General features: G+C 49.9%; 1 protein-coding gene across 4 annotated transcripts in view; it reads right to left on the bottom strand.

Moving 5' to 3' along the window:
* dnah7 (dynein, axonemal, heavy chain 7) overlaps positions 1–25,310 on the bottom strand; it is a 1,084,136-nt gene that overhangs the window by 5,467 nt on the left and 1,053,359 nt on the right. For all 4 annotated transcript variants that reach the window (XM_070875892.1, XM_070875893.1, XM_070875895.1 and 1 more), the window contains one exon: positions 10,035–10,138. In XM_070875892.1, the coding sequence (XP_070731993.1) occupies positions 10,035–10,138 (104 nt within the window). The remainder of the gene's footprint in view (positions 1–10,034; positions 10,139–25,310) is intronic.

Below are 25,310 nucleotides of genomic sequence, written 5' to 3' on the forward strand. Positions count from 1 at the left end.
GTAAGCCGTGTTGATGGAAGCAGAAAATTACAAAAATTACAAATCCATGCTAACTTGGACCGATCCTGTCACTGCTTTCCAAATGCACTGCTAAGATTATGCCCCCTAGTTCTAGTCTCCCCTATCAGTGGAAACATTCTCTCTGCATCCACCTTGTCAAGCCTCCTCATAATCTTATACGTTTCGATAAGATCACCTCTCATTCTTCTGAATTCCAATGAGTAGATGTCCAACCTACTAAACTTTTCCTCAAGTCAACCCCCTCATCTCCGGAATCATTCGAGTGAACCTTCTCTGAACTGCCTCCAAAGCAAGTATATCCTGTCTTAAATATGGAAACCAAAACTGTGCGCAGTATTCCAGGTGTGGCCTCACCAATACCCTGTATAGCTGTAACAAGACTTCCCTGCTTTTATACTCCATCCCCTTTGCAATAAAGGCCAAGATTCCATTGGCTTTCCTGATCACTTGTTATTAAGCTTCGATTGTCCATCTTCACACCTGAAAAGTTGCAACTTGAATGTCGAGCAATTGGATATTCAGTTCTTTGCATATTCAATAAAGGACCTGACACCTGTTTGAGATCCCCTCTCCAAGATTGATTTGCCCTGAGCTATACAAAGCCATTGTTAGACCACACCTGGAGTTCAGTTCTAGGCACCACACCTTAGTACCGTTCAGCCCGACTGCCTGCCTCTCTTCCACGGTTACATCCGAGCCAGGGTGTTTCTGGAGATGGAGCATGCGGTGTCCACCGGTACGCTCATGGCCTTCTGCGAGAGGTAGGCGCCGGAGGAACTGGAGTGCATCATCATCCCCGGCAACCAAATTTAAATTTGAACATTTAAGTTTAAAGTTTAATTTGTTTAATTTGCCGGTTTTAGTGCCCCCCCCCCTCCGCCCCCCTTTTAGCCAGGGGGCACTTGTATAATTTCTGTTTCTAGTGCCCTAAACGCCCCACACACACCTTAGGAAGGATATATTGGCCTTGGAAGGAGTGCAACCTGGACTCCAAAGGTTAAATTTCAAGGAGCGATTACACAAATTAGGGTAATATTCCCTGGAATTTAGACTGTTCATCAAGGGGAACTGATAGAGTAGATAGAGATAAACTATTTCTGTTGGTTAGGGAATCTAGGACTAGGGAATATAGCCCAAAAATTAGAGCCAGATCTTTCAGGAGTGAAGTTAGAAAACACTTTTACATGCAATGTTTTCTAGAAGTTTGAAACAGAGAGACCTGTAGGTTCAGATACACAAATCTTTGAAGGTGGTAGAGAAAGCTGATATGACTTAAAAAAGCATACGGAATCCTTGGTTTTATGAATAGAGGCATAGAGTACAAAAGCAAGAAACTTATGGTGTCTTTATAAATCAGGTTAGGCCTCAGCGAGAGTATTGTGTCAAATTCTGGACACCATACTTTAGGAAGAATGCCTTGGAGAGATTGCAGAGGAGATTTAGCAGAATGATACCAGTGATGAGGGACTGTAGCAAGACTTCGCTGCTTTTATCCTCCATCCCCTTTGCAATAAAGGCCAAGATTCCATTGGCCATCCTGATCACTTGATGTAACTGCATACGAACCTTTTGTGATTCATGCACAAGTACCCCCGGGTCCCGCTGTACTGCAGCACTTTGCAATCTTTCTCTATTTAAATAATAACTTGCTCTTTGATTTTATTCTGCCAAAGTGCATGACCTCACACTTTCCAACATTATACTCCATCTGCCAAATTTTTGCCCACTCACTTAGCCTGTCAATGTCCTTTTACAGATTTTTTATGTCCTTATACATTGCTTTTGCTTCCATCTGTGTATCGTCAGCAAACTTGGTTACATTACACTCAGTCGCTTCTTCCAAGTCGTTAACATAGATTGTAAATAATTGGGGTCGCAGCACTGATCCCTGCAGCACCCCACTAGTTGCTGACTGCCAACCCGAGAATGAACGATTTATCCCGACTCTCTGTTTTCTATTCATTAGCCAATCCTCTATCCATGCTAATATATTACCCCCAACCCCGTGAACTTTTATCTTGTGCAGTAACCTTTTATGTGGCACCTTGTCAAATGCTATATAACTGTATCCTAACATGCTATACATGATTGTAATAAGATATGACCTGTAACCACCAGCATACCTTACCACCAGGGGTGCACTTGCAAGAGACAGATATATAAGCACAGGTCTCAGGCAAGTGCAGGTTCCAGAGCTGTGAAATGAAGGTGCAGGTCCAGAGTGACCTTGACTTCACTACATGCCTCGTGTGAATCTGTACTGAGGGGACAGGACTTTACAGTGGCGACAGGTTACGGGATTACAGAATCCACAGAATGGCGAACAACGGATCAGATGAAAAGTACAATGCGGGAGACAATTGGGAGGACTTTATAGAAAGGCTCCAGCAAAGCTTTGTAACCAAAGGCTGGTTAGGCGACGATAAGGCAGACAAGAGAAGAGCCCATCTCTTGACCAGCTGTGGCTCAAAAACATACGCTTTAATGAAGGATCTGTTGGCACCCGAGAAATCAGCAAGCAAGTCGTTTGAAGAATTGAGCACACTGGTAAGAGACCACCTGAAGCCAGCGAGCAGCCTACACATGGCCAAACACAGGTTCTACAACTACAGACGCTGTGTGGGCCAGAGCATACCCGACTTCGTGGCGGAACTTCGGAGGTTGGCTAGTTTATGTGAGTTCTCCGATGAACTGAGGAGAGAAATGCTGAGAGACTTTTTCATTGAAGGAATAGGCCACGCAGGCATATTTCGAAAGCTCATAGAGACCAAGAACCTGACCTTAGAGGCAGCGGCACTGGTTGCACAAACATTCTTGGTAGGGGAAGAAGAAACGAGGTTGATTTACAGTGCAGGTACGACAACTAACGAAATATTGGAACAAGAAGTTCACAGCACTAAACAAGCTGCTACCCCCACACACAGACAAAACCGGGAGAACAGGTTTTCGACAGCAGGCAGAAGCCATCAAAGGCCACAGGAACGGCCGTTCACACCTCATCAACCCACAATGCGAGCAATCAACAGAGGAGGACAAAGGGTTTGATTAGGGCAGGGAAAATGGAGTACGAGAAGAAGCTTGCAGGGAACATTAAGGCGGATTGCAAAAGTTTCTATAGGTATGTAAAGAGAAAAAGGTTAGTAAAGACAAACATAGGTCCCCTGCAGTCAGAATCAGGGGAAGTCATAACGGGGAACAAAGAAATGGCAGACCAATTGAACAAGTACTTTGGTTCAGTATTCACTAAGGAGGACACAAACAACCTTCCGGATATAAAAGGGGTCAGAGGGTCTAGTAAGGAGGAGGAACTGAGGGAAATCTTTATTAGTCGGGAAATTGTGTTGGGGAAATTGATGGGATTGAAGGCCGATAAATCCCCAGGGCCTGATGGACTGCATCCCAGAGTACTTAAGGAGGTGGCCTTGGAAATAGCGGATGCATTGACAGTCATTTTCCAACATTCCATTGACTCTGGATCAGTTCCTATGGAGTGGAGGGTAGCCAATGTAACCCCACTTTTTAAAAAAGGAGAGAGAGAGAAAGCAGGGAATTATAGACCGGTCAGCCTGACCTCAGTAGTGGGTAAAATGATGGAATCAATTATTAAGGATGTCATAGCAGCGCATTTGGAAAATGGTGACATGATAGGTCCAAGTCAGCATGGATTTGTGAAAGGGAGATCATGCTTGACAAATCTTCTGGAATTTTTTGAGGATGTTTCCAGTAAAGTGGACAAAGGAGAACCAGTTGGACTTTCAGAAGGCTTTCGACAAGGTCCCACACAGGAGATTAATGTGCAAAGTTAAAGCACTTGGGATTGGGGGTAGTGTGCTGACGTGGATTGAGAACTGGTTGTCAGACAGGAAGCAAAGAGTAGGAGTAAATGGGTACTTTTCAGAATGGCAGGCAGTGACTAGTGGGGTACCGCAAGGTTTTGTGCTGGGGCCCCAGCTGTTTACATTGTACATTAATGATTTAGACGAGGGGATTAAATGTAGTATCTCCAAATTTGAGGATGACACTAAGTTGGGTGGCAGTGTGAGCTGCGAGGAGGATGCTATGAGGCTGCAGAGTGACTTGGATAGGTTAGGTGAGTGGGCAAATGCGTGGCAGATGAAGTATAATGTGGATAAATGTGAGGTTATCCACTTTGGTGGTAAAAACAGAGAGACAGACTATTATCTGAATGGTGACAGATTAGGAAGGGGGAAGGTGCAGTGAGACCTGGGTGTCATGGTACATCAGTCATTGAAGGTTGGCATGCAGGTACAGCAGGCGGTTAAGAAAGCAAATGGCATGTTGGCCTTCATAGCGAGGGGATTTGAGTACAGGGGCAGGGAGGTGTTGCTACAGTTGTATAGGGCCTTGGTGAGGCCACACCTGGAGTATTGTGTACAGTTTTGGTCTCCTAACTTGAGGAAGGACGTTCTTGCTATTGAGGGAGTGCAGCGAAGATTCACCAGACTGATTCCTGGGATGGTGGGACTGACCTATCAAGAAAGACTGGATCAACTGGGCTTGTATTCACTGGAGTTCAGAAGAGTGAGAGGGGCCCTCATAGAAACGTTTAAAATTCTGACGGGTTTGGACAGGTTGGATGCAGGAAGAATGTTCCCAATGTTGGGGAAGTCCAGAACCAGGGGTCACAGTATAAGGATAAGGGGTAAGCCATTTAGGACCGAGATGAGGAGAAACTTCTTCACCCAGAGAGTGGTGAACCTGTGGAATTCTCTACCACAGAAAGTAGTTGAGGCCAATTCACTAAATATATTCAAAAGGGAGTTAGATGAAGCCCTTACTACTCGGGGGATCAAGGGGTATGGCGAGAAAGTAGGAAGGGGATACTGAAGTTTCATGTTCAGCCATGAACTCATTGAATGGCGGTGCAGGCTAGAAGGGATGAATGGCCTGCTCCTGCACCTATTTTCTATGTTTCTATCAACTACAAACTGAGAGAAGCTCAAGAGAGATCAGTCAGATGCAGACTCATTCTTTGGGAACACTTTAAACAATAGAACAGGTCTGTGCTGGAGGTGTGGGGGTGGGCACTCGTCAAGAGGATGTCGATTTCAGCAGGCTGTTTGCAGAAATTGTGAATATAGAGGGCATTTGGCCTGCATGTGCAAATAAACGGCAGCTCGGCTGGTATACGAATCGGATGGGTCGGAAAGCGGACCAGAAGATGGTGGGGACAGTACCCGGGATACTGATGTACAGCGGGTCAACACGATCAATGGCCGCTGCTCCTACAACAGGACGCCTCCTATAATGATGAGGGTCCTACTCAATGGGATATCTGTCAACATGGAGCTGGATACAAGAGCGAGTCAATCTCTCATGGGCGCTGAACAATTTGAACAACTGTGCCCGCATAAAAGAGACAGACCAAAACTCACAAAACTCACTAAGGACCTATACCAAAGAAATCGTACCAGTCCTTGGCAGCGCCATGCTCTCTGTCACACACAAAGAGACAGTGAACCGACTTCCCCTGTGGACTGTCCCCGGAGACCCCCCAGCACTGCTGGGGAGAAGCTGGCTGGCAATGGGATGATGTCCATGCCATGTCATTCGAGGAACGGACCTCCTGCTCAACAGTTATAAAGCGATTTGAACATCTCTTTCAGCCAGGTGTGGGCACTTTCAAAGGGGCCAAAGTCAAAATCTACATCACACAGGATGCTAGACCAGTCCATCACAAGGCCAGAACTGTACCCTATGTGATGAGGGAAAAGATTGAACACGAACTAGACAGGCTTCTGCGGGAAGGCATTATATCACCTGTGGAATTTAGCGACTGGGCAAGTCCCATCGCCTCAGTCGTGAAGCCCGATGGATCCGAAGGAATCTGTGGGGACTACAAATCTACCATAAACAGAGTCTCCCTACAGGACCAGTACCCGCTGCCCAGAGCGGAGGACTTATTTGCCACATTGGCTGGAGGTAAACTTTACTCAAAATTAGACCTCACATCTGCGTATATGACGCAAGAATTGACCGAGGAATCCAAGCTGCTCACCACCATCAACACACATCGAGGCCTTTTCATGTACAATCGATGCCCATTCGGCATCAGGTCGGCAGCTGCCATGTTCCAGTGCAACATGGAGAGTCTGCTCAAGTCCATCCCGGGGACAGTTGTATTTCAAGACGACATACTTATCATGGGCAGGGACACCGACTCCCATCTTCGTAATTTGGAGGAAGTACTAAAGCGGTTGGATCGGGTAGCCTACGAGTCAAGAAATCCAAGTGCCTGTTTCTCGCACCCGAGGTTGAATTTTTGGGCAGAAGGATTGCCGCTGATGGAATCCGCCCAACAGAGTCCAAAACAGAAGCAATTCGCCTGGCACCCAGGCCCCGGAATGTCTCAGAACTGCGCGCCTTTCTCGGGCTACTCAATTACTTTGGGAACTTTATGCAGAACTTAAGCACGCTGCTGGAGCCTCTCCACGTGTTACTCAGGAAGGGGTGTGATTGGTTTTGGGGAGACGCCCAGGAACACGCCTTCAATAAGACATGCAACCTTCTGTGTTCCAACAGTGTTTTGACTTTCTTTGACCCAGGTAAAAAGCTAGTTCTCACATGCAATGCGTCAGCGTATGGGGGCGGGTGCATTTTGCAACATGTCAATAGTGCGGGCAAATTACAACCCATAGCTTATGCCTCCAGGTCACTTTCGCGGTCGGAGCGCGGGTACGGAATGGTAGAGAAGGAGGCGCTCGCGTGCGTGTACGGTGTCAAAAAGATGCACCAATACCTTTTCGGGGCCAAGTTCGCGTTAGAAACCGACCACAAGCCCCTCATGTCCCTCCTATCCGAGAGCAAGGCAATAAACGCCAATGCCTCGGCGCGAATTTAACAGTGGGCACTCATGCTGGCGTCCTACGACTACACAATAAGGCACAGACCAGGCACAGACAACTGTGCCGACGCGCTCAGCAGGCTACCCCTGGCGACCACGGAAGGGTCTGACGAACAGGACTGTGAGATAGTCATGGCAATCAATGCCTTTGAGCCCACAGGTTCGCCCATGATGGCTCGCCAAATCAGAGCCTGGACGGCCTGCGACCCCACGTTATCCTTAGTAAAAAGATGTGTCCTAACCGGTGACTGGGCAGAGGCTCGCGATGCCTGCTCCGAGGAATTAAAACCCTTTCGCAGGCGCATGCATGAGCTATCACTACAAGCAGACTGCCTGATGTGGGGCAGCCGAGTAGTCATGCCTCTGCGAGGCAGAGAGGCATTTGTCCAGGAGCTCCACCGCGAGCACCCGGGGATCGTTCTTATGAAGGCCATAGCCAGATCCCACGTCTGGTGGCCTGGTATTGACGCGGACTTGGAGCTCTGCGTCCGAAGGTGCACCATTTGTGCCCAATTCAGCAATTTCCCCAGGGAGGCTCCACTGAGCCCGTGGCCTACCAAACCGTGGTTGCGGGTGCACGTAGACTATGCGGGCCCATTCATGGGCAAAATGTTCCTCGTAGTTGTAGATGCATTTTCAAAGTGGATCGAATGCACCATTTTAAACTCGAGCACAACCTCCACCACTGTGGAGAGTCTTGCAACCATGTTTGGAACACACGGAATGCCTGACACATTGGTCAGTGACAATAGTCCTTCACCAGCGCAGAATTCCAAGACTTTATAATTGACCACTGCATAACTCACGTCAAGACGGCACCGTTCAAGCCGGCCTCCAACGGCCAGGCGGAGAGAGCAGTGCAAATCATTAAACAAGGCATGCTTAAAATCCAAAGTCCCACGCTGCAGGGTCACCTGTCGCGACTGCTGCTGGCATACAGATCTCGTCCGCACTCACTGACTGGGATCCCCCCGCGCAACTGTTGATGAAAAGGACTTTAAAAACAAGGCTCTCATTAATCCTCCCAGACATGCACAAAATCATTGAGGCAAAGCGCCGTAAGCTGACTGAGTACCATGACAGAAATTCGAGGGGGAGATGGAATGAGATAGGGGACAAAGTGTTTGTACTAAACTATGGCAGGGGTCCCAAATGGCTTGCAGGGACAGTAATGAGCAAGGAAGGAAACAGGCTACTGGTAGTACAAATGGACAATGGCAAAACCTGTCGGAGGCATGTAGACCAAGTCAAAAGCAGATTTACCAACAACAGTGCGGAACCAGAGGCAGACTACAATGTGGAACTCGCACCACACCTGGTGGACAGACAGAAGGAACAACCTGAGGAAAGGGCAATCCCAACAGACAGCCCAGGCAAGTCAACAACAATCACACAAATCGAAACAGACAGCCCAGGCGAGATACCAGCAACCACACCCAAAGAAAAACAGACACCAAGGCAAACAACTGAACCACAACTCAGATGCTCCACGCGGGAGCGTAGACCACCTGAGAGGCTGAACCAATAAAGACAATAAGACCTTGGGGGAGGGTGATGTCATATATCTTACATTATTATATATAACTGTATCCTAACATGCTATACATGACAAAATAAGATATGACCTGTAACCACCAGTTTACCTTACCACCAGGGGTGCACTTGCAAGAGACAGGTATACAAGGACAGGTCTCAGGCAAGTGCAGCATTCTAGAGCTGTGAAATAAAGGTGCAGGTCCAGAGTGACCTTGACTTCACTACATGCCTCGTGTGAATCTGTACTGAGGGGACAGGACTTTACAGTTAACATAGATTGTAAATAATTGGAGTCGCAGCACTGATCCCTGCGTCACCCCACTAGTTGCTGATTGCCAACCCGAGAATGAACGATTTATCCCGACTCTCTGTTTTCTATTCATTAACCAATCCTCTATCCATGCTAATATATTACCCCCAACCCCGTGAACTTTTATCTTGTGCAGTAACCTTTTATGTGGCACCTGTCAAATGCTTTCTGGAAGTCCAAATACACCACATCCACTGGTTCCCCTTCATCCTCCCTGTTTGTTACATCCTCAAAGAATTCCTGCAAATTTGTCAAACAGGACTTCCCCTTCATAAATCCATGCTGACTCTGCCTGACCGAATTATGCTTTTCCAAACGGCCTGCTACTACTTCTTTAATAAAGGACGAATTGAATGGCTCTTTCAAAGAGCCAGCACATATACGATGGGCCGAATGGCCTAATGTGCTGTATAATTGTATGATTCTAACCCTGCGTATAAACTGGCTGAATAAGGAAGCAAAAAATAATTTTAAAAAGGTGCACGAAAATAAAATATATTAAGGATGTGAAGTCTTAAAAAAGACTGGTGGATAATTAAAATATTAAATGTGTAAGGCTAATAGAAAGGCAGGATGATAAGAAGAATTCAAAGAAATAATTTACCTATATATGTAGAAGGTAAAGAATGGGTAGTTCCTTTTAAAGGGTTAGATAGGTTAGAAGTATAGAGAATCAGAAAATGGCAGTGGTGTTCCATGTTCTTCAACTCAGAGTTCACAAATGAAAACTGCAGACAAATGCTGATACAGTCATTTTACCTCCTCAATCTACAGCATAAGTAAACATCTGTGAAGCATGTATCAAGGAGAAACTTGGAAAATTAAATATATTGCAGGGTGCCTGGAGCATTTGACATATGCCTGAGAATATCACAATCTCTGTGGGCAGTGGGAGTACGTATTCTCTGTGTCTCTGGGCATTGATGCTTTTGAATTGGTGAAAAAAAAGATCAGTGGTCATGGGTAACCAGTCATCAAACATTTTCTTTTCTTTTCTGTGCCACTGATCACACCAGATGTGGTAAGACACTGGTTTGCTCTGATCCCTGCTGCTTGACTGCACCAGTAATGATCAGAATTTGGAGTCCTGCCCTTGATTTTTTTTGCCTGCTACAACTGTTAATTTAATTCTGGAAAGCTCAGCTTTTTCCATTCTGAACATTCATAACTTCCAACTGCCACTGGCGACTTAAGAATTCATTTTTAATGTTTTGTGCAATTAAATATTGCATCAAATCGCATCAGAGTTTTAGTCAGGACTACAAATATACACTTTCAGTAACAAGCCCAGATGCTACTTACTACAGGCATTGTATCATAGAGGATTTTGGGATATGATTCCACCAGTTTTCTTTCATTCCTATCCCAGCGTGCTCCATCTATAAAGAGGCCTCGTACGTAGACACCTAAATATAAAATAACAAATGTTAAAGTTTGCTGACCAAATGCACAAAACTTTAAACTCTATTATCAGCTCCAAGCTGACTCCGCCCTACCTACATCAACTTTATCCCAACACAGGATCTTTGGGCTGAATTTTCGGTTCTTCTCATTACGGTAATGGTGGCGAGGCGGTAAAGTTTGCGCCTGGGAACAGTTTGCACCTCAGTCAGCAAAATTCATCAGCTGGGCCATGAGAGTGGGGTGGAGTGCTAATGGAGGCATTACACACCTCTTTTAGGGTGTAGGCCGGCTGAGCAAGTGAAAATCCCAAGCTAAACAGCCGGCCTCGGAGCGCTCTAAGAGAGACCTGGGGGGGAAAAAAAGAAAGAAAACACCAAAAACATTCCCAATAAATAACTCACACCTCCACAACATAAATCACAAAAAATGTTTTAAAAACAATCAGACTTACTTGAGGTCAACATTACTTACCTCACTGTGGCTGCTGCAGCTCGGACCGCCATCTTTCACAGGCGGTCCCAGTAGGGAGCGCTACAGATCGGGCGACAGCCAAAAGTCGAGCTGGTGTCGCAACCAGGCGCGTTGCATACCAGCTCGCCTCTTCTGAGTGGTAAAGCTCCACGCCCCAAATGTCCCAGCGGGCGACTGGAAGCTGGTCGCCCATTCGGAAGTGCTTATCACCGCCATTGCTAGCAGGGAATGGCAGACGACCAAAAATCCAGCCCTTTGACTTTAACTCTGGACTGCCTCCTATTGTCTCCTCTCTCTTGCCCTGTTTATTACCAGGACATATCTATCCTTATCTTGTTATGGAACTAGGCCTTTGTAATTTGAGTGCCCCTGTATTTATTCACGTGCGCATTTTGGCTGCCACTTCAGACTGAAGCCCTTCAATTCTACTTCCCATTTTTACATCTTTTTGTTTTACCCCTCCTAGGCCCTCTCTCTTCTACTCATACCTCCTTTCATTTCTCCTCTCTTGAGTACTCTGCCATTCCAAATCCCTCCCCTAACCCTTCTTCAGCACTCCCCAACCTTCCGACTCACCTGCCGCCGCCCCAGGCATGACTCCCTCTTACATAAGCTACAGCTTCCCTCCGTGCCTCCGAAGGGCCCATCGAGGCACTCGTCACTGCCTCCATGCTGTCGTGTATGTAGACCATGTATACTAACTGTATAGTCACATAAGGTGTGCCACCAGAGGGCACTGCGGTGGGAGACCTGAGGGTCACCTGACAGGTGTGCAGGAGCCAGTATAAAAGGCTGCCCACCATGCTTGTGTCTCACTCTGGAGTTCGGAATAAAGGACCAAGGTCACTACAGTTTGAGTACAACACATTGCCTCGTGGAGTCATTCATAAGTACATCACAGACATAATAACTGGCGACGAGACTAAGGACTTTCACACGATCAAGGATACCTTTGGCACATTAAAATACTTCGCAGAGGGTGATTCTCTGGACTCTGGGGAGGTACCAGCGGATTGGAAAGCAGCTAATGTAACGCCTCTGTTTAAAAAAGGGGGCAGACAAAAGGCAGGTAACTATAGGCCGGTTAGTTTAACATCTGTTGTGAGGAAAATGCTTGAAACGATCATTAAGGAAGAAATAGCGGGACATCTAGATAGGAATAGTGCAATCAAGCAGACGCAACATGGATTCATGAAAGGGAAATCATGTTTAACTAATTTACTGGAATTCTTTGAAGATATAACGAGCATGGTGGATAGAGGTGTACCGATGGATGTGGTGTATTTAGATTTCCAAAAGGCATTTGATAAGGTGCCACACAAAAGGTTACTGCAGAAGATAAAGTTTGGCGAAGTCACAGGAAATGTATTAGCATGGATAGAGAATTGGCTAACAGAAAGCAGAGAGTCAGGATAAATGGGTCCTTTTCGGGTTGGAAATCGGTGGTTAGTAGTGTGCCACAGGGATCGATGCTGGGACCACAAATGTTTACAATATACATAGATGACCTGGAAGAGGGGACAGAGTGTAGTGTAACAAAATTTGCAGATGACACAAAGATTAGTGGGAAAGCGGCTTGTGCAGAGGACACAGAGAGGCTGCAAAGAGATTTAAATAGGTTAAGCGAATGGGCTAAGGTTTGGCAGATGGAATACAATGTCGGAAAGTGTGAGGTCATCCACCTTGGGAAAAAAAACAGTAAAAGGGAATATTATTTGAATGGGGAGAAATTACAACATGCTGCGGTGCAGAGGGACCTGGGGGTCCTTGTGCATGAAACTCTTTTTGGAGTTCACCTGCAAAAACATAAAACATTAAACGGTGCCACCCGACCTGGGTGACACTCCAGACATTTACAAGGCCCTTTTTTTTTCCCCCTTTTTTTTGTGTTTTTCTTTTTTTGGTTTTTTTTTGGGGCACTAAAATCACAATTTTCCCCAGTGCCCCCTATAAAAGGGAAGGGGGACACTAAAAGCACCGGCAATTAAAACAAATTAAACTTAAAAACGTAAAATCAAATTAAAATTTGGTTGCCGGGCGTGATGATGCACTCCAGTCCCTCCGGTGCCCACCTCTCGCGGAAGGCCGCAAGCGTACCGGTGGACACCGCGTGCTCCATCTCCAAGGACACCCTGGACCGGATGTAAGAGCGGCAGGCAGTCAGGTTGAACGACCCCCTCGACCGCCCGCTGCCTGGACCGGCTGATGGCACCCTTGGCCGTGCCCAGGAGCAGTCCTACGAGGAGGCCTTCGGACCTACCCGCTCCCCTCCGCACAGGGTGCCCAAAGATCAGGAGAGTGGGACTGAAGTGCAGCCAGAATTTCAGGAGCAGCCCCTTCAAATAATAAAACAGGGGCTGCAACCTTGTGCATTCCATAAAAACATGGAACACGGACTCTTCCAGACCGCAGAAATTGCAGGCGGCCTGGGAGTCCGTGAACCGGCTTAAAAATTTGTTGCACGGCACTGCTCCGTGCACCACCCTCCAGGCCAAGTCCCCGATGAATAGTGGGAGGACCCCTGCGTAGAGTGCCCTCCATCGGGGACCCCCGCCTCCTCCGGACGGCAAGATGGTACGCCATGGCGTGTCCGGACGGCCGGCAAGAATGGCAAAGTTGAGGGTGTGCAGGAGCAGCCCGTACAGGAAACCCCTCCGCGCGGAACTGAAAGGCACGGAGGGGATTTCCCCGAGGCGGCTCAAGTTGTGAGGCGCCGGCCCCCGAGGGAGGTTCCGGGGTTTGGCGCCGATGAGGAATTCCGTCCGGACGGGGGTCAGTTCGGACGGGATCTCCCCACGTGCTTGAGCCTCCTCGATGCACCTAACGGAGTCAGGGCCCAGAGCTGTTTTTAGCGACTCGATGGCATCGGCCGCGTGGCGGACGTTGGCAGAATTTAGGCGCCGCACCAGCGTGTCTGGCGCCATCCAGCCCGCTCCTCCGCCATCGAGCAGGTCCCTGACCCTGGTCACCTCACCAGCCACAGCCCTCTCTTCCGACCGCCACATAAAACCTCGGCCGTGGAGGTACGGATTCCCGAGCAGCGGTTCCTGCAGGACGGCCGCCACTCCAGCCGGCGGAGAGCTGTGCTTGGTGGAGACTTTGTTCCAGACCCTGATGAGTTCCCTGTAAAAGACAGGCAGCTCCCGGAGGGCGGTCCTGGCACCCCCCAAGTTCACAAACAGGAGCTGCGTGTCATAATTGAGGTCGCGCTGCTGGCGGAAGAAATACCTCGCCAGAGCACACCACCTAGGAGGGGGCTCGACGTAAAGGTATCTCTGCAGGGTCTGAAGACGGAAAGTCGCGAGCTGGGCGCTGACGCACACCAATGACTGACCGCCCTCCTCAAGCGGGAGACTCAAGACCGCGGCAGAGACCCAGTGCTTCCTGTTGTTCCAGAAGAAGTCCACCAGCTTCTTCTGTATCTTGGCGACAAACGCAGGGGGAGGGGTCAAAGTGACCAGCCGGTACCACAGCATTGCGGCCACCAGCTGGTTTATGACTAGCGCTCGACCCCTGTAGGACAGCACTCGGAGCAGTCCTGTCCAGCGCCCTAGGCGAGCGGCAACCTTGGCCTCCAGCTCCTGCCAGTTCGCCGGCCAGGCTCCCTCGTCGGGGCTAAGGTAGACTCCCAGATAGAGGAGATGGGTCGTGCTCCAGGCAAAAGGCCTGAGCTCCTCCAGCAGGGAGTCCACCCGCCACTGACCCACCAGGAGTCCGGAACATTTCTCCCAGTTGATCCTGGCGGAGGACGCGGCCGAGTAAATCTCCTGGTCCTTGTGCATGAAACTCTTTTGAGTTTACCTGCAAAACATTAAAACATTAAACGGTGCCACCCGACCTGGGTGACACTCCAGACATTTACAAGGCCCTTTTTTTTCCCCCCCCCCTCTTTTTTTTTTTGTTTTTCTTTTTTTTTTTTTTGGGCACTAAAATCACAATTTTCCCCAGTGCCCCCTATAAAAGGGAAGGGGGACACTAAAAGCACCGGCAATTAAGACAAATTAAACTTAAAAAACGTAAAATCAAATTAAAATTTGGTTGTCGGGCGTGATGATGCACTCCAGTCCCTCCGGTGCCCACCTCTCGCGGAAGGCCGCGAGCGTACCGGTGGACACCGCGTGCTCCATCTCCAAGGACACCCTGGACCGGATGTAAGAGCGGAAGAGAGGCAGGCAGTCAGGTTGAACGACCCCCTCGACCGCCCGCTGCCTGGACCGGCTGATGGCACCCTTGGCCGTGCCCAGGAGCAGTCCTACGAGGAGGCCTTCGGACCTACCCGCTCCCCTCCGCACAGGGTGCCCAAAGATCAGGAGTGTGGGACTGAAGTGCAGCCAGAATTTCAGGAGCAGCCCCTTCAAATAATGGAACAGGGGCTGCAACCTTGTGCACTCAATAAAAACATGGAACACGGACTCCTCCAGACCGCAGAAATTGCAGGCGGCCTGGGAGTCCGTGAACCGGCTTAAAAATTTATTGCACGGCACTGCTCCGTGCACCACCCTCCAGGCCAAGTCCCCGATGAATAGTGGGAGGACCCCTGCGTAGAGTGCCCTCCATCGGGGACCCCCGCCTCCTCCGGACGGCAAGATGGTACGCCATGGCGTGTCCGGACGGCCGGCGAGGATGGCAAAGTTGAGGGTGTGCAGGAGCAGCCCGTACAGGAAACCCCTCCGCGCGGAACTGAAAGGCACGGAGGGGATTTCCCCGAGAGGCGCCGGCCCCCGAGGGAGGTTCCGGGGTTTGGCGCCGATGAGGAATTCCGTCCGGACGGGGGTCAGTTCGGACGGGATCTCCCCACGTGCTTGAGCCTCCTCGATGCACCTAACGGAGTCAGGGCCCAGAGCTGTTTTTAGCGACTCGATGGCATCGGCCGCGTGGCGGACGTTGGCAGAATTTAGGCGCTGCGCCAGCGTGTCTGGCGCCATCCAGCCCGCTCCTCCGCCATCGAGCAGGTCCCTGACCCTGGTCACCTCACCAGCCACAGCCCTCTCTTCCGACCGCCACATAAAACCTCGGCCGTGGAGGTACGGATTCCCGAGCAGCGGTTCCTGCAGGACGGCCGCCACTCCAGCCGGCGGAGAGCTGCGCTTGGTGGAGACTTTGTTCCAGACCCTGATGAGTTCCCTGTAAAAGACAGGCAGCTCCCGGAGGGCGGTCCTGGCACCCCCCAAGTTCACAAACAGGAGCTGCGTGTCATAATTGAGGTCGAGCTGCTGGCGGAAGAAATACCTCGCCAGAGCACACCACCTAGGAGGGGGCTCGACGTAAAGGTATCTCTGCAGGGTCTGAAGACGGAAAGTCGCGAGCTGGGCGCTGACGCACACCAACGACTGACCGCCCTCCTCAAGCGGGAGACTCAGGACCGCGGCAGAGACCCAGTGCTTCCTGTTGTTCTAGAAGAAGTCCACCAGCTTCTTCTGTATCTTGGCGACAAACGCAGGGGGAGGGGTCAAAGTGACCAGCCGGTACCACAACATTGCGGCCACCAGCTGGTTTATGACTAGCGCTCGACCCCTGTAGGACAGCACTCGGAGCAGTCCTGTCCAGCGCCCTAGGTGAGCGGCGACCTTGGCCTCCAGCTCCTGCCAGTTCGCCGGCCAGGCTCCCTCGTCGGGGCTAAGGTAGACTCCCAGATAGAGGAGATGGGTCGTGCTCCAGGCAAAAGACCTGAGCTCCTCCGGCAGGGAGTCCACCCGCCACTGACCCACCAGGAGTCCGGAACATTTCTCCCAGTTGATCCTGGCGGAGGACGCGGCCGAGTAAATCTCCTGGTCCTTGTGCATGAATCCCAAAAAGTTAGTTTGCAGGTGCAGCAGGTAATCAGGAAGGCGAATGGAATGTTGGCCTTCATTGTGAGAGGGATGGAGTACAAAAGCAGGGAGGTCCTGCTGCAACTGTATAGGGTATTGGTGAGGCCGCACCTGGAGTACTGAGTGCAGTTTTGGTCACCTTACTTAAGGAAGGATATACTAGCTTTGAAGGGGGTACAGAGACGATTCACTAGGCTGATTCCGAGATGAGGGGGTTACCTTATGATGATAGATTGAGTAGACTGGGTCTTTACTCGTTGGAGTTCAGAAGGATGAGGGGTGATCTTATAAAAACATTTAAAATAATGAAAGGGATAGACAAGATAGAGGCAGAGAGGTTGTTTCCACTGGTCGGGAAGACTAGAACTAGGGGGCACAGCCTCAAAATACGGGGGAGCCAATTTAAAACCGAGTTGAGAAGGAATTTCTTCTCCCAGAGAGTTGTGAATCTGTGGAATTCTCTGCCCAAGGAAGCAGTTGAGGCTAGCTCATTGAATGTAGTCAAGTCACGGATAGATAGATTTTTAACCAATAAGGGAATTAAGGGTTATGGGGAGCGGGTGGGTAAGTGGAGCTGAGTCCACGGCCAGATCAGCCATGATCTTGTAGAATGGCGGAGCTGGCTCGAGGGGCTAGATGGCCTACTCCTGTTCCTAATTCTTATGTTCTTATGTTCTTATGTGATGATTGGGATGCCTTCACGGAAAGGCTCGAGCTATATTTCGTGGCAAACGAACTGGCAGGGGAGACGGACGCATCGGCGGAGAAGCGCAAGGCTATACTGCTGACCAGTTGTGGCCCCGAGGTCTACCGCCTCATCAGAGACTTGCTGGCACCCACGAAGGTCAAGGATAAGATATACGATGAGTTGACTGAACTAATTCGCGACCAACTAAAACCAAAAGATAGCATCCTCACGGCCAGGCACAGATTCTACACTCACCGCAGACCTGAGGGCCAGGAGATTGCAAAATATGCTGCTGACCTCAGGAGACTTGCGGCACCATGTGATTTTGGCATGCACCTCACCGGAGCATTGCGAGACATCTTCTTTATAGGAATTGGCCATGAGGGCCTCCTTCACAAGCTGTTATCTGCCAACACCACAGTCAACCTGCAGAAGGCCATCAGCATCAGTCAGGCGTTCATGACCTCAACCTGCAGCACCAAGCACATTATTCATCCTGTGGACTCAAATCCAGCAAGTACTGTACACAGAATGGTGCCTTTCACAGGCAAGACTGTAGAACGTGGCTCTGCCCAGGGCAGAGAGCACAGACCTCAGGGTTCCAGAACTCAGAGTCCGCCGAGGGGTGCTAATCGAGTAGCACCATGCTAGCGTTGCGGAGGAAACCATAGGGCTCACCAGTGTCGGTTTGCTGAGTACGTATGCAAAGCCTATAACACGAAGAGCCATCTCCAGCGTATGTGTAAAAGAAATATGACTCACCGTCTAGCAGAGGAGTCGGTAGATGACTTTGAATCCAGCAGGGAGTAATATGTCCTTACTATACAGTACAAATGCACAAGAGGTCCATACTAGAGTTAAGATCACTCCGTGACCAGTAACCTTTATTAGCCAGCACTGAAGTAGAGAAGATGGGTGGAGCTTCCCCTTTTATACCTGAAAGTCCAGGTTAGGAGTGTCTCCCACAAGTTCACCACCAAATGGTCAGTGTTCTCACGGTGTACAACTTAGGTCAGTTTATATATGGATTACAATGACAGTTGAATACATGACATCACCTCCCCGCCAAAGTCTTATTGGGATCACAGGTTAAGTCTCTCTGGTGGTTTACACTCCCTTGCAGAGCACCTGAGTTGGGGCTCCGGTTATTGGGCGCTGGCCTGAGTGTCTGCTGTTTGCGGTGCCTCAGGCCTATCTGGACTGCCCACAGTGACTTGACTCTCCTCCACTTGGATCTGGTGTTCGGTCACCTGTGGTGGAGTGAACTCTACAACGTGTTCTTCCTCTGCTTCTTCTATAGGGTTGCCGAACCTCCTTTTTGTTTGATCCACGTGTTTGCAGCAGATTTGACCATTGGTAAGTTTTACTACCAGAATCCTATTCCCCTCTTTGGCAATCACAGAGCCTGCGAGTCATTTGGACTCTGCAGCATAGTTGAGGATGAAGACAGGGTCATTGACATCAATACATCGCGCCCTTGCATTCCCGTCATGGTAGTCACATTGTGACCGGTGCCTGCTCTCAACAATTTCTTTCATGGTGGGGTGTATAAGGGATAACCTGGTTTTGAGCATCCTTTTCATTAGCAGCTTTGCGGGTGGAACCCCTGTGAGCGAGTGTGGTCAGGATCTATTGGCCAACAGGAGGCGTGATAAGCGGCTTTGTAGGGAACCCCCTTGGATTCTGATCATCCCCTGTTTGATTATCTGCACTGCTCGTTCCGCCTGGCCGTTTGAGGCCAGCTTGAACGGTGCCGTTCTGACATGGTTGATTCCATTTCCTGCCATGAAGTACTGGAATTTAATGCTTGTAAAGCACGGGCCATTGTCGCTGACCAAGATGTCCGGTAGACCATGGGTGGCGAACATTGCCCGTAGACCTTCGACCATGGCAGAGGATGTGCTTGAATTGAGAATGTCACACTCGATCCATTTGGAGTAGGCGTCTACTACAACCAAAAACATTTTTCCCATGAAAGGACCTGCGTAGTCCACATGGATGCATGACCATGGCTTGGCGGGTCAGGACCAGGGGCTAAGGGGGTCTTCCCTGGGCGCATTGCCCAGCTGGGCACACGTGTTGCACCTGCGAACACAAAGTTCCAAGTCTGCGTCTATCCCTGGCCACCAAACGTGTGACCTGGCAATTGGCTTCATCATGACAATGCCCGGGTGCTCTTTGTGGAGTTCTCGGATGAGCGCCTCTCTGCCCATCTGGGGCATGACTACTTGGTTTCCCCATAGTAGGCAATCGGCCTGAATCGAGAGTTCATCCTTGCGCCTGTGAAATGGTTTAAATTCCTCAGGGCATGCCCCGTACGTGGCTGCCCAGTCCCCATTCAGGAAACATTTCTTGACTAAAGACAGTAGCGGGTCTCTATTTGTCCAGACTTTGATCTGACGGGCTGTCACAGGTAAGCCTTCACTTTCGAAAGCTTCAACAGCCATGACCATCTCAGCAGCATGCTCGGTTGCCCCCTCGGTGGTGGCTAGTGGGAGCCTGCTGAGTGCATCGGCGCAGTTTTCACTATGCCGAATTGTATAGTCATAGGCGGCTAATGCGAGTGCCCACCTCTGTATGCGGGCTGACGCATTTGTATTTATGGCCTTGTTGTCGGCCAAAAGGGACATTAGGGGTTTATGATCTGTTTCCAGCTCAAATTTCCTGCCGAACAGGTACTGGTGCATTTTTTTTACTGCATATACACATGCAAGCGCTTCCTTTTCTACCATCCCGTAATCCCTTTCTGCCTGGGACAGACTTCTGGAGGCATAAGCTACCGGCTGTAACTGACCCTTGGCATTAACATGCTGCAACACACACCCGACCCCATAGAACGACGCATCGCACGTTAAAACAAGTTTCTTACATGGGTCATATAGCGTTAACAGATTGTTGGACCATAACAAATTGCGTGCTCTATCAAAAGCCCTTTCCTGGCTGTCCCCCCAGACCCATTCACGACCTTTGCATAGGAGCACGTGTAGCGGCTCTAACAGCGTGCTCAATTTGGGAAGAAAGTTACCAAAATAGTTCAGAAGCCCCAGGAACGAACGCAGCTCCGTCGTGTTACGGGGTCTGGGTGCTCTCTGGATCACTTCCGTTTTGGATGCAGTAGATCTGATCCCGTCTGCGGCTACACTCAGCCCCAGGAATTCTACCTCTGGGGCTAGGAAGACGCACTTCGCCTTTTTCAGTCGCAGACCTACCCGGTCCAGTCTGCGTAGCACCTCCTCCAGGTTGTGGAGGTGTTTTTCATATCGCAACCCGTGATGAGGATGTCATCTTGAAAAACCACTGTCCTTGGAATCGACTTGAGGAGACTTTCCATATTTCGTTGGAAGATCGCGGCAGCCGAACGAATCCCGAATGGACATCTGTTGTACTCAAACAACCCCTTGTGTGTCGTGATGGTGCTCAGCTTCTTCGACTCACTCGCCAGCTCCTGGGTCATGTAAGCTGAGGTCAGGTCCAATTTTGAAAAAAATTTGCCACCGGATAGCGTTGCAAAGAGGTCTTCCGCTCTCGGTAGCGGGTACTGGTCTTGGAGTGACACCCGATTGATGGTGGCCTTGTAATCACCACATATCCTGACCGACCCATCCGCCTTGAGCACCGGCACAATCGGGCTCGCCGAGTCACTGAATTCGACTGGCGAGATGATGCCTTCCCTCACCAGGTGGTCCAATAAACCTTCTATCTTTTCCCACATCACGTACGGCACCGCTCTGGCCTTGTGGTGTACTGGCCTGGCATCCGGGTTTATGTGAATCACTACCTTGGTCCCCATGAAAGTGCCAATGCCGGGTTGAAATAGTGAGTTAAATTTGTCCAGGACCTGTGAGCATGATATTCACTCCACAGAAGAAATTGCATTGACATCGCCCCATTTCCAGTTCATGACAGCAAGCCAACTCCTCCCCAGCAGTGCAGGACCATCCCTCGGGACAATCCAGAGTGGCAACCTGTTCTCTGAATCTTTGTGGGTCACGACTACCGTGGCGCTGCCTAGCACCGTAATGATCTGCTTTGTGTATGTCCGTAGCTGTGCGTCAATCGGCAATAATTTTGGCCTCCTGGCTTTGGACGCCCACAACTTGTCGAACTGTTTGATACTTATCAGGGACTGGCTGGCCCCCGTGTCTCGCTCCATTGATACTGGGATGCCATTGAGGAGCACTTTCATCATTATTGGTGGCGTCATGGTGTATGAACTGTGTATATGTGTATATGTGCTCCACATGAACTCGCTGAACTTCAGCTTCCAGCGATTTCCCCCAGTGTCCATTTGGCCTCGTAGGGCTTACATCGGGCCCGTCCTCCTCATACATCAACCTGGCTGCAGGCTTCCTGCACATACGCGCCAAGTGACCACTGACGTTGCAGTTTCTGCAGGTAAATTGCTGATACCTGCAAGCTCTGGCTGTGTGTTTGCCTCCACAGCTCCAACATGAGACACTGTTGGAAACAAAAGGTCCATTACCAGTCGATCGTCTCTGACTCTCTCTGTAACTGTCCTTAAACGCACCATTGACAGGTGTTGATGACCCCATTACTGGCCGCATTGTCCCTTGCGATGGCATGAATCGCCGTTCAGCTAGCCATTGTCTCTGTTGAATTCCCCCTTTGGGTTCGACTACATGCTCGGGCATGTCCGATTGCTCCTGTCAGCCTGGAGAACTGTGTGCCGCGTTAACAATGTTGACTCCCTGTCTATTTGCTGCATTTAAACCAAGACTTTTGTCAAATATCGTTCTGGTCTCTTCCTCCCCCGAGATAAATGTCTGGGCCATCAAAGCTGCTGATCCCAGGGTCAAGTCTTTGGTCTCAATCAGTTTCCTAAAAACCCCAGTGTGCCCGATGCCCTCAATAAAAAAGTCTCGCGGCATCTCCGCTTTGCATACATCTGGGAACTTACATAGGCTCTCCAGTCGCTGGAGATCTGCCACGAAGTCTGGAACACTTTGCCCTTCTCGCCACCGGTGCGTGTAAAACCGGTGTCTCACCATGTGCATGCTGCTCGCCAGTTTAAAGTGTCCCCTGATCAACTTACTGAGCTCTTCAAAAGTCTTGTCCGCTGGCTTCTCTGGCGCTAGAATGTCCTTCATCAGGGAGTACGTCCTGGATCCACAAACGGTCAGGAGATGAGCCCTGCATTTGTCGGCCGAATCCTGTCCCAGCCATTCCTTAGTGATGAAACTTTGCTGTAATCTCTCAATAAAATCGTCCCAATCATCACCAACACAGTACCTCTCGTCTGTGCTGCTAGTGACCATGCTCGCGTGGTTTAAATCCCAGTTTCTCGTTGCCAATAATATGTCCTTACTATACAGTACAAATGCACACGAGGCCCATGCTAGATAGAAAGTTAATCTGTGACCAGTAACCTTTATTAGCCAGCACTGAAGTGGAAAAGATGGGTGGTGCTTCCCCTTTTATACCTGAAAGTCCAGGTTAGGAGTGTCTCCCACAAGTTCACCACCTCGTGGTCAGTGTTCTCATGGTGTACAACTTAAGTCAGTTTATACATGGATTACAGTAACAGTTGAATACATGACAGGGAATATGATGATTTGGCCAGAGAGGCAGCTCAGCCCCAAGAAAAAGTGTATGGAGTGTATACCTGCACCACCGATTGTCCTCCAGTGAAGATGGAAGTCGAGATAAACGGCGTTCCAGTCTTCATGGAAGTGGACACGGGAGCGAGCCAGTCAGTGATGAGCCAGGAAGCCTTTGAGAGGCCATGGAACAATCAAGCTGAACGACCCAAGCTGGTCCCGGTTCAGGCAAAGCTGCGCACCAACACCAAGGAACTGAAATCAGTTGTTGGTAGCGCAGATGTAAGTGTATCCCATGATGGCACGGTGCACAATTTACCATTGTGGATTGTTTCAGGTGATGGACCAACGCTACTTGGAAAAAGATGGATGGGGAAGAGTCATTGGAACTGGGAAGACTTCATCCCTCCAGCGGTCGACATCCCCCGTGCTCAGAGGCAGAGCAAGCCCCCACCTTCGGTTGGACCAGGCACCGGAGAGCAGATCCACGCAGCCCCCGAGGCACAGACCACTCATTACGACTGCGTGGCGATGATCCGGCCGACACGACCTGAACGCACAAGTCCCGGTTTCAGTGGCAGGACTCCTGGGGAGGAAGATTGGATCCAAGGGCGCCTTCCCAGCTTCAGTGGCAGAATCCCTGGGAAAGAAGATCGCGGCAATCGACACCATGGACAGGAAAAGATGGCATCTAAACCACGAGGTGCAACGCTAATGGAGCAATGACACGTGGTTCCACGCAAGGAAGACGTTTGGGGTAAAAGTAGTAAGGCTATTTTAAAGGAGGCCAGCAACCCGCCATTTTTGAATGAACTGCTTGAAATTAATAACCAATGTAAAAGTCCAGCTGTAACGAGCAAAATGTTGTTGAGCGATGTCGGGTGCAAATTGCAATCAGCCAATGTAGCAGGCGAACCCCTAACAGTCGTATACAGGTCCAGCGGGCTACCCAATGCTGTAGCCTGCGTTCCCGGGACCAGAACAATGTATCATAAAGTGTCCTCACAGCTGACAGAAGCAGACAAGCCGCAGAGTAAACGATCCCCGGAGTGCAGAGGCACCGGTAGCGATACCCTGCCTCAGATCGGTTTAACATTGCAGGCATCCGATGGCATGAACCGCCACGGGGGAAACAGTAAACTGCGCCTATGCTCGCAGTCGGCTACCATCGCCCACCAGCCAGGTGGAAACGGCGCAGCCCACAAACCCACTCACCACCACGGCAATGCCCAAGAGCGAAGGGTCACCCGCAACGACTCCTCCAAACGTGACCTCGACCAGCCAGGATCCTAAACTAGAGAGTGCTCACAACGGTGCCCTCAAGGAAAGCAAGTCAGTAATCCCCTGTGAACTGCTAGACAAGACGAGGCAGCCCCACCGTCGCTTAGACTAAACGCTCACTCGCTCAGACCGCTTCCCAGGGAGCAGCAGCGACATTGTGCAAACGAAAAGGACAGGGAGGTCACAGACACATCAGCTGTCTTTGGGCCTGCCCGACACTAGGAGTAACGGCAAGAATCCTGAACTCCGGCAACTCGAGCAAAATGAGCTCAGCTCGCCCACAGACCCACTAGCATGGGTCGCTGCGCCGTCACCAGACGACCCGGATCTCATCTGGCCGTGCTGGAACTAGACTGTCCTTGTGTACCTTACTGATATACCTGTACTGATCATGTAAATGTACCACACAAAAAGAAACACAACTGTAATCCACCCAACAAATGTACCAAGATGTAAATGTAAAACCCATGTGATGAACTTGAATGCAACTTGCATGTAACGGGCCATTAACATGATCTCTGTGTGGGGGGGAGAATGGATTAGTCATGGACTCACAACCAGAAACCATGGGGACCTCCACTGGCAACAAATCTCACTACCAACCCACCCAAGTAGAAGCGACCCTCCAATGGTCAACCAGGAAGAGCAAAGCCCAGATCACCGTCAATGTACGAGTCAATGTGCATTAAAGACTTGGGGGGAAGTGATGTCATGTATGTAGACCATGTATACTAACTGTATAGTCACATGAGGTGTGCCACCAGAGGGCACTGCGGTGAGAGACCCGAGGGTCACCCGCATAGGTGTGCAGGGTCCAGTATAAAAGGCTGCCCACCATGCTTGTGCCTCACTCTGGAGTTACAATAAATAGGACTAAGGTCACAACAGCTCAAATATAATACTAGACCTCATGGAGTCATTCATAAGAGTATTACAGACATGACACATACAAGCAGTAACCCCTGTTGCCTTCTCCTACTCTCTCACTGACCTTCCCACAAAGTGCACCCGCTGGGTACTAATCTTGTCAATCTCCTCCCCGTCCAACTCACACATCCCAGTGATGACTCTGCGGATCAGCTATCACCCCCTGCATCTCCTTCCAGAATGTCCGTTCACTGGTGAACAAGACCCTTGCTATCCATGAGCTTATTGTGGAAGATTGAATCAGCATCGTGGCCATGGTGGAAAACCTGGCTGATGGATGATGACACCTTCCTCCTTTTGGAAACCTCTCCTCCTGGCTATACCTTCCACCATTTGCCCCACCAAAACCGCTGTGGTGGCAGTGTGGCTCTTGTGATCAAATCACACCTTGGTCTGTGCCCCGACTCCTCTGACACCTTCTCCTTGTTCCACTCCTCAC

This window comes from Pristiophorus japonicus, chromosome 3 (genome assembly GCF_044704955.1).
Source record: "Pristiophorus japonicus isolate sPriJap1 chromosome 3, sPriJap1.hap1, whole genome shotgun sequence".
Taxonomy (NCBI): Eukaryota; Metazoa; Chordata; class Chondrichthyes; family Pristiophoridae; genus Pristiophorus; species Pristiophorus japonicus.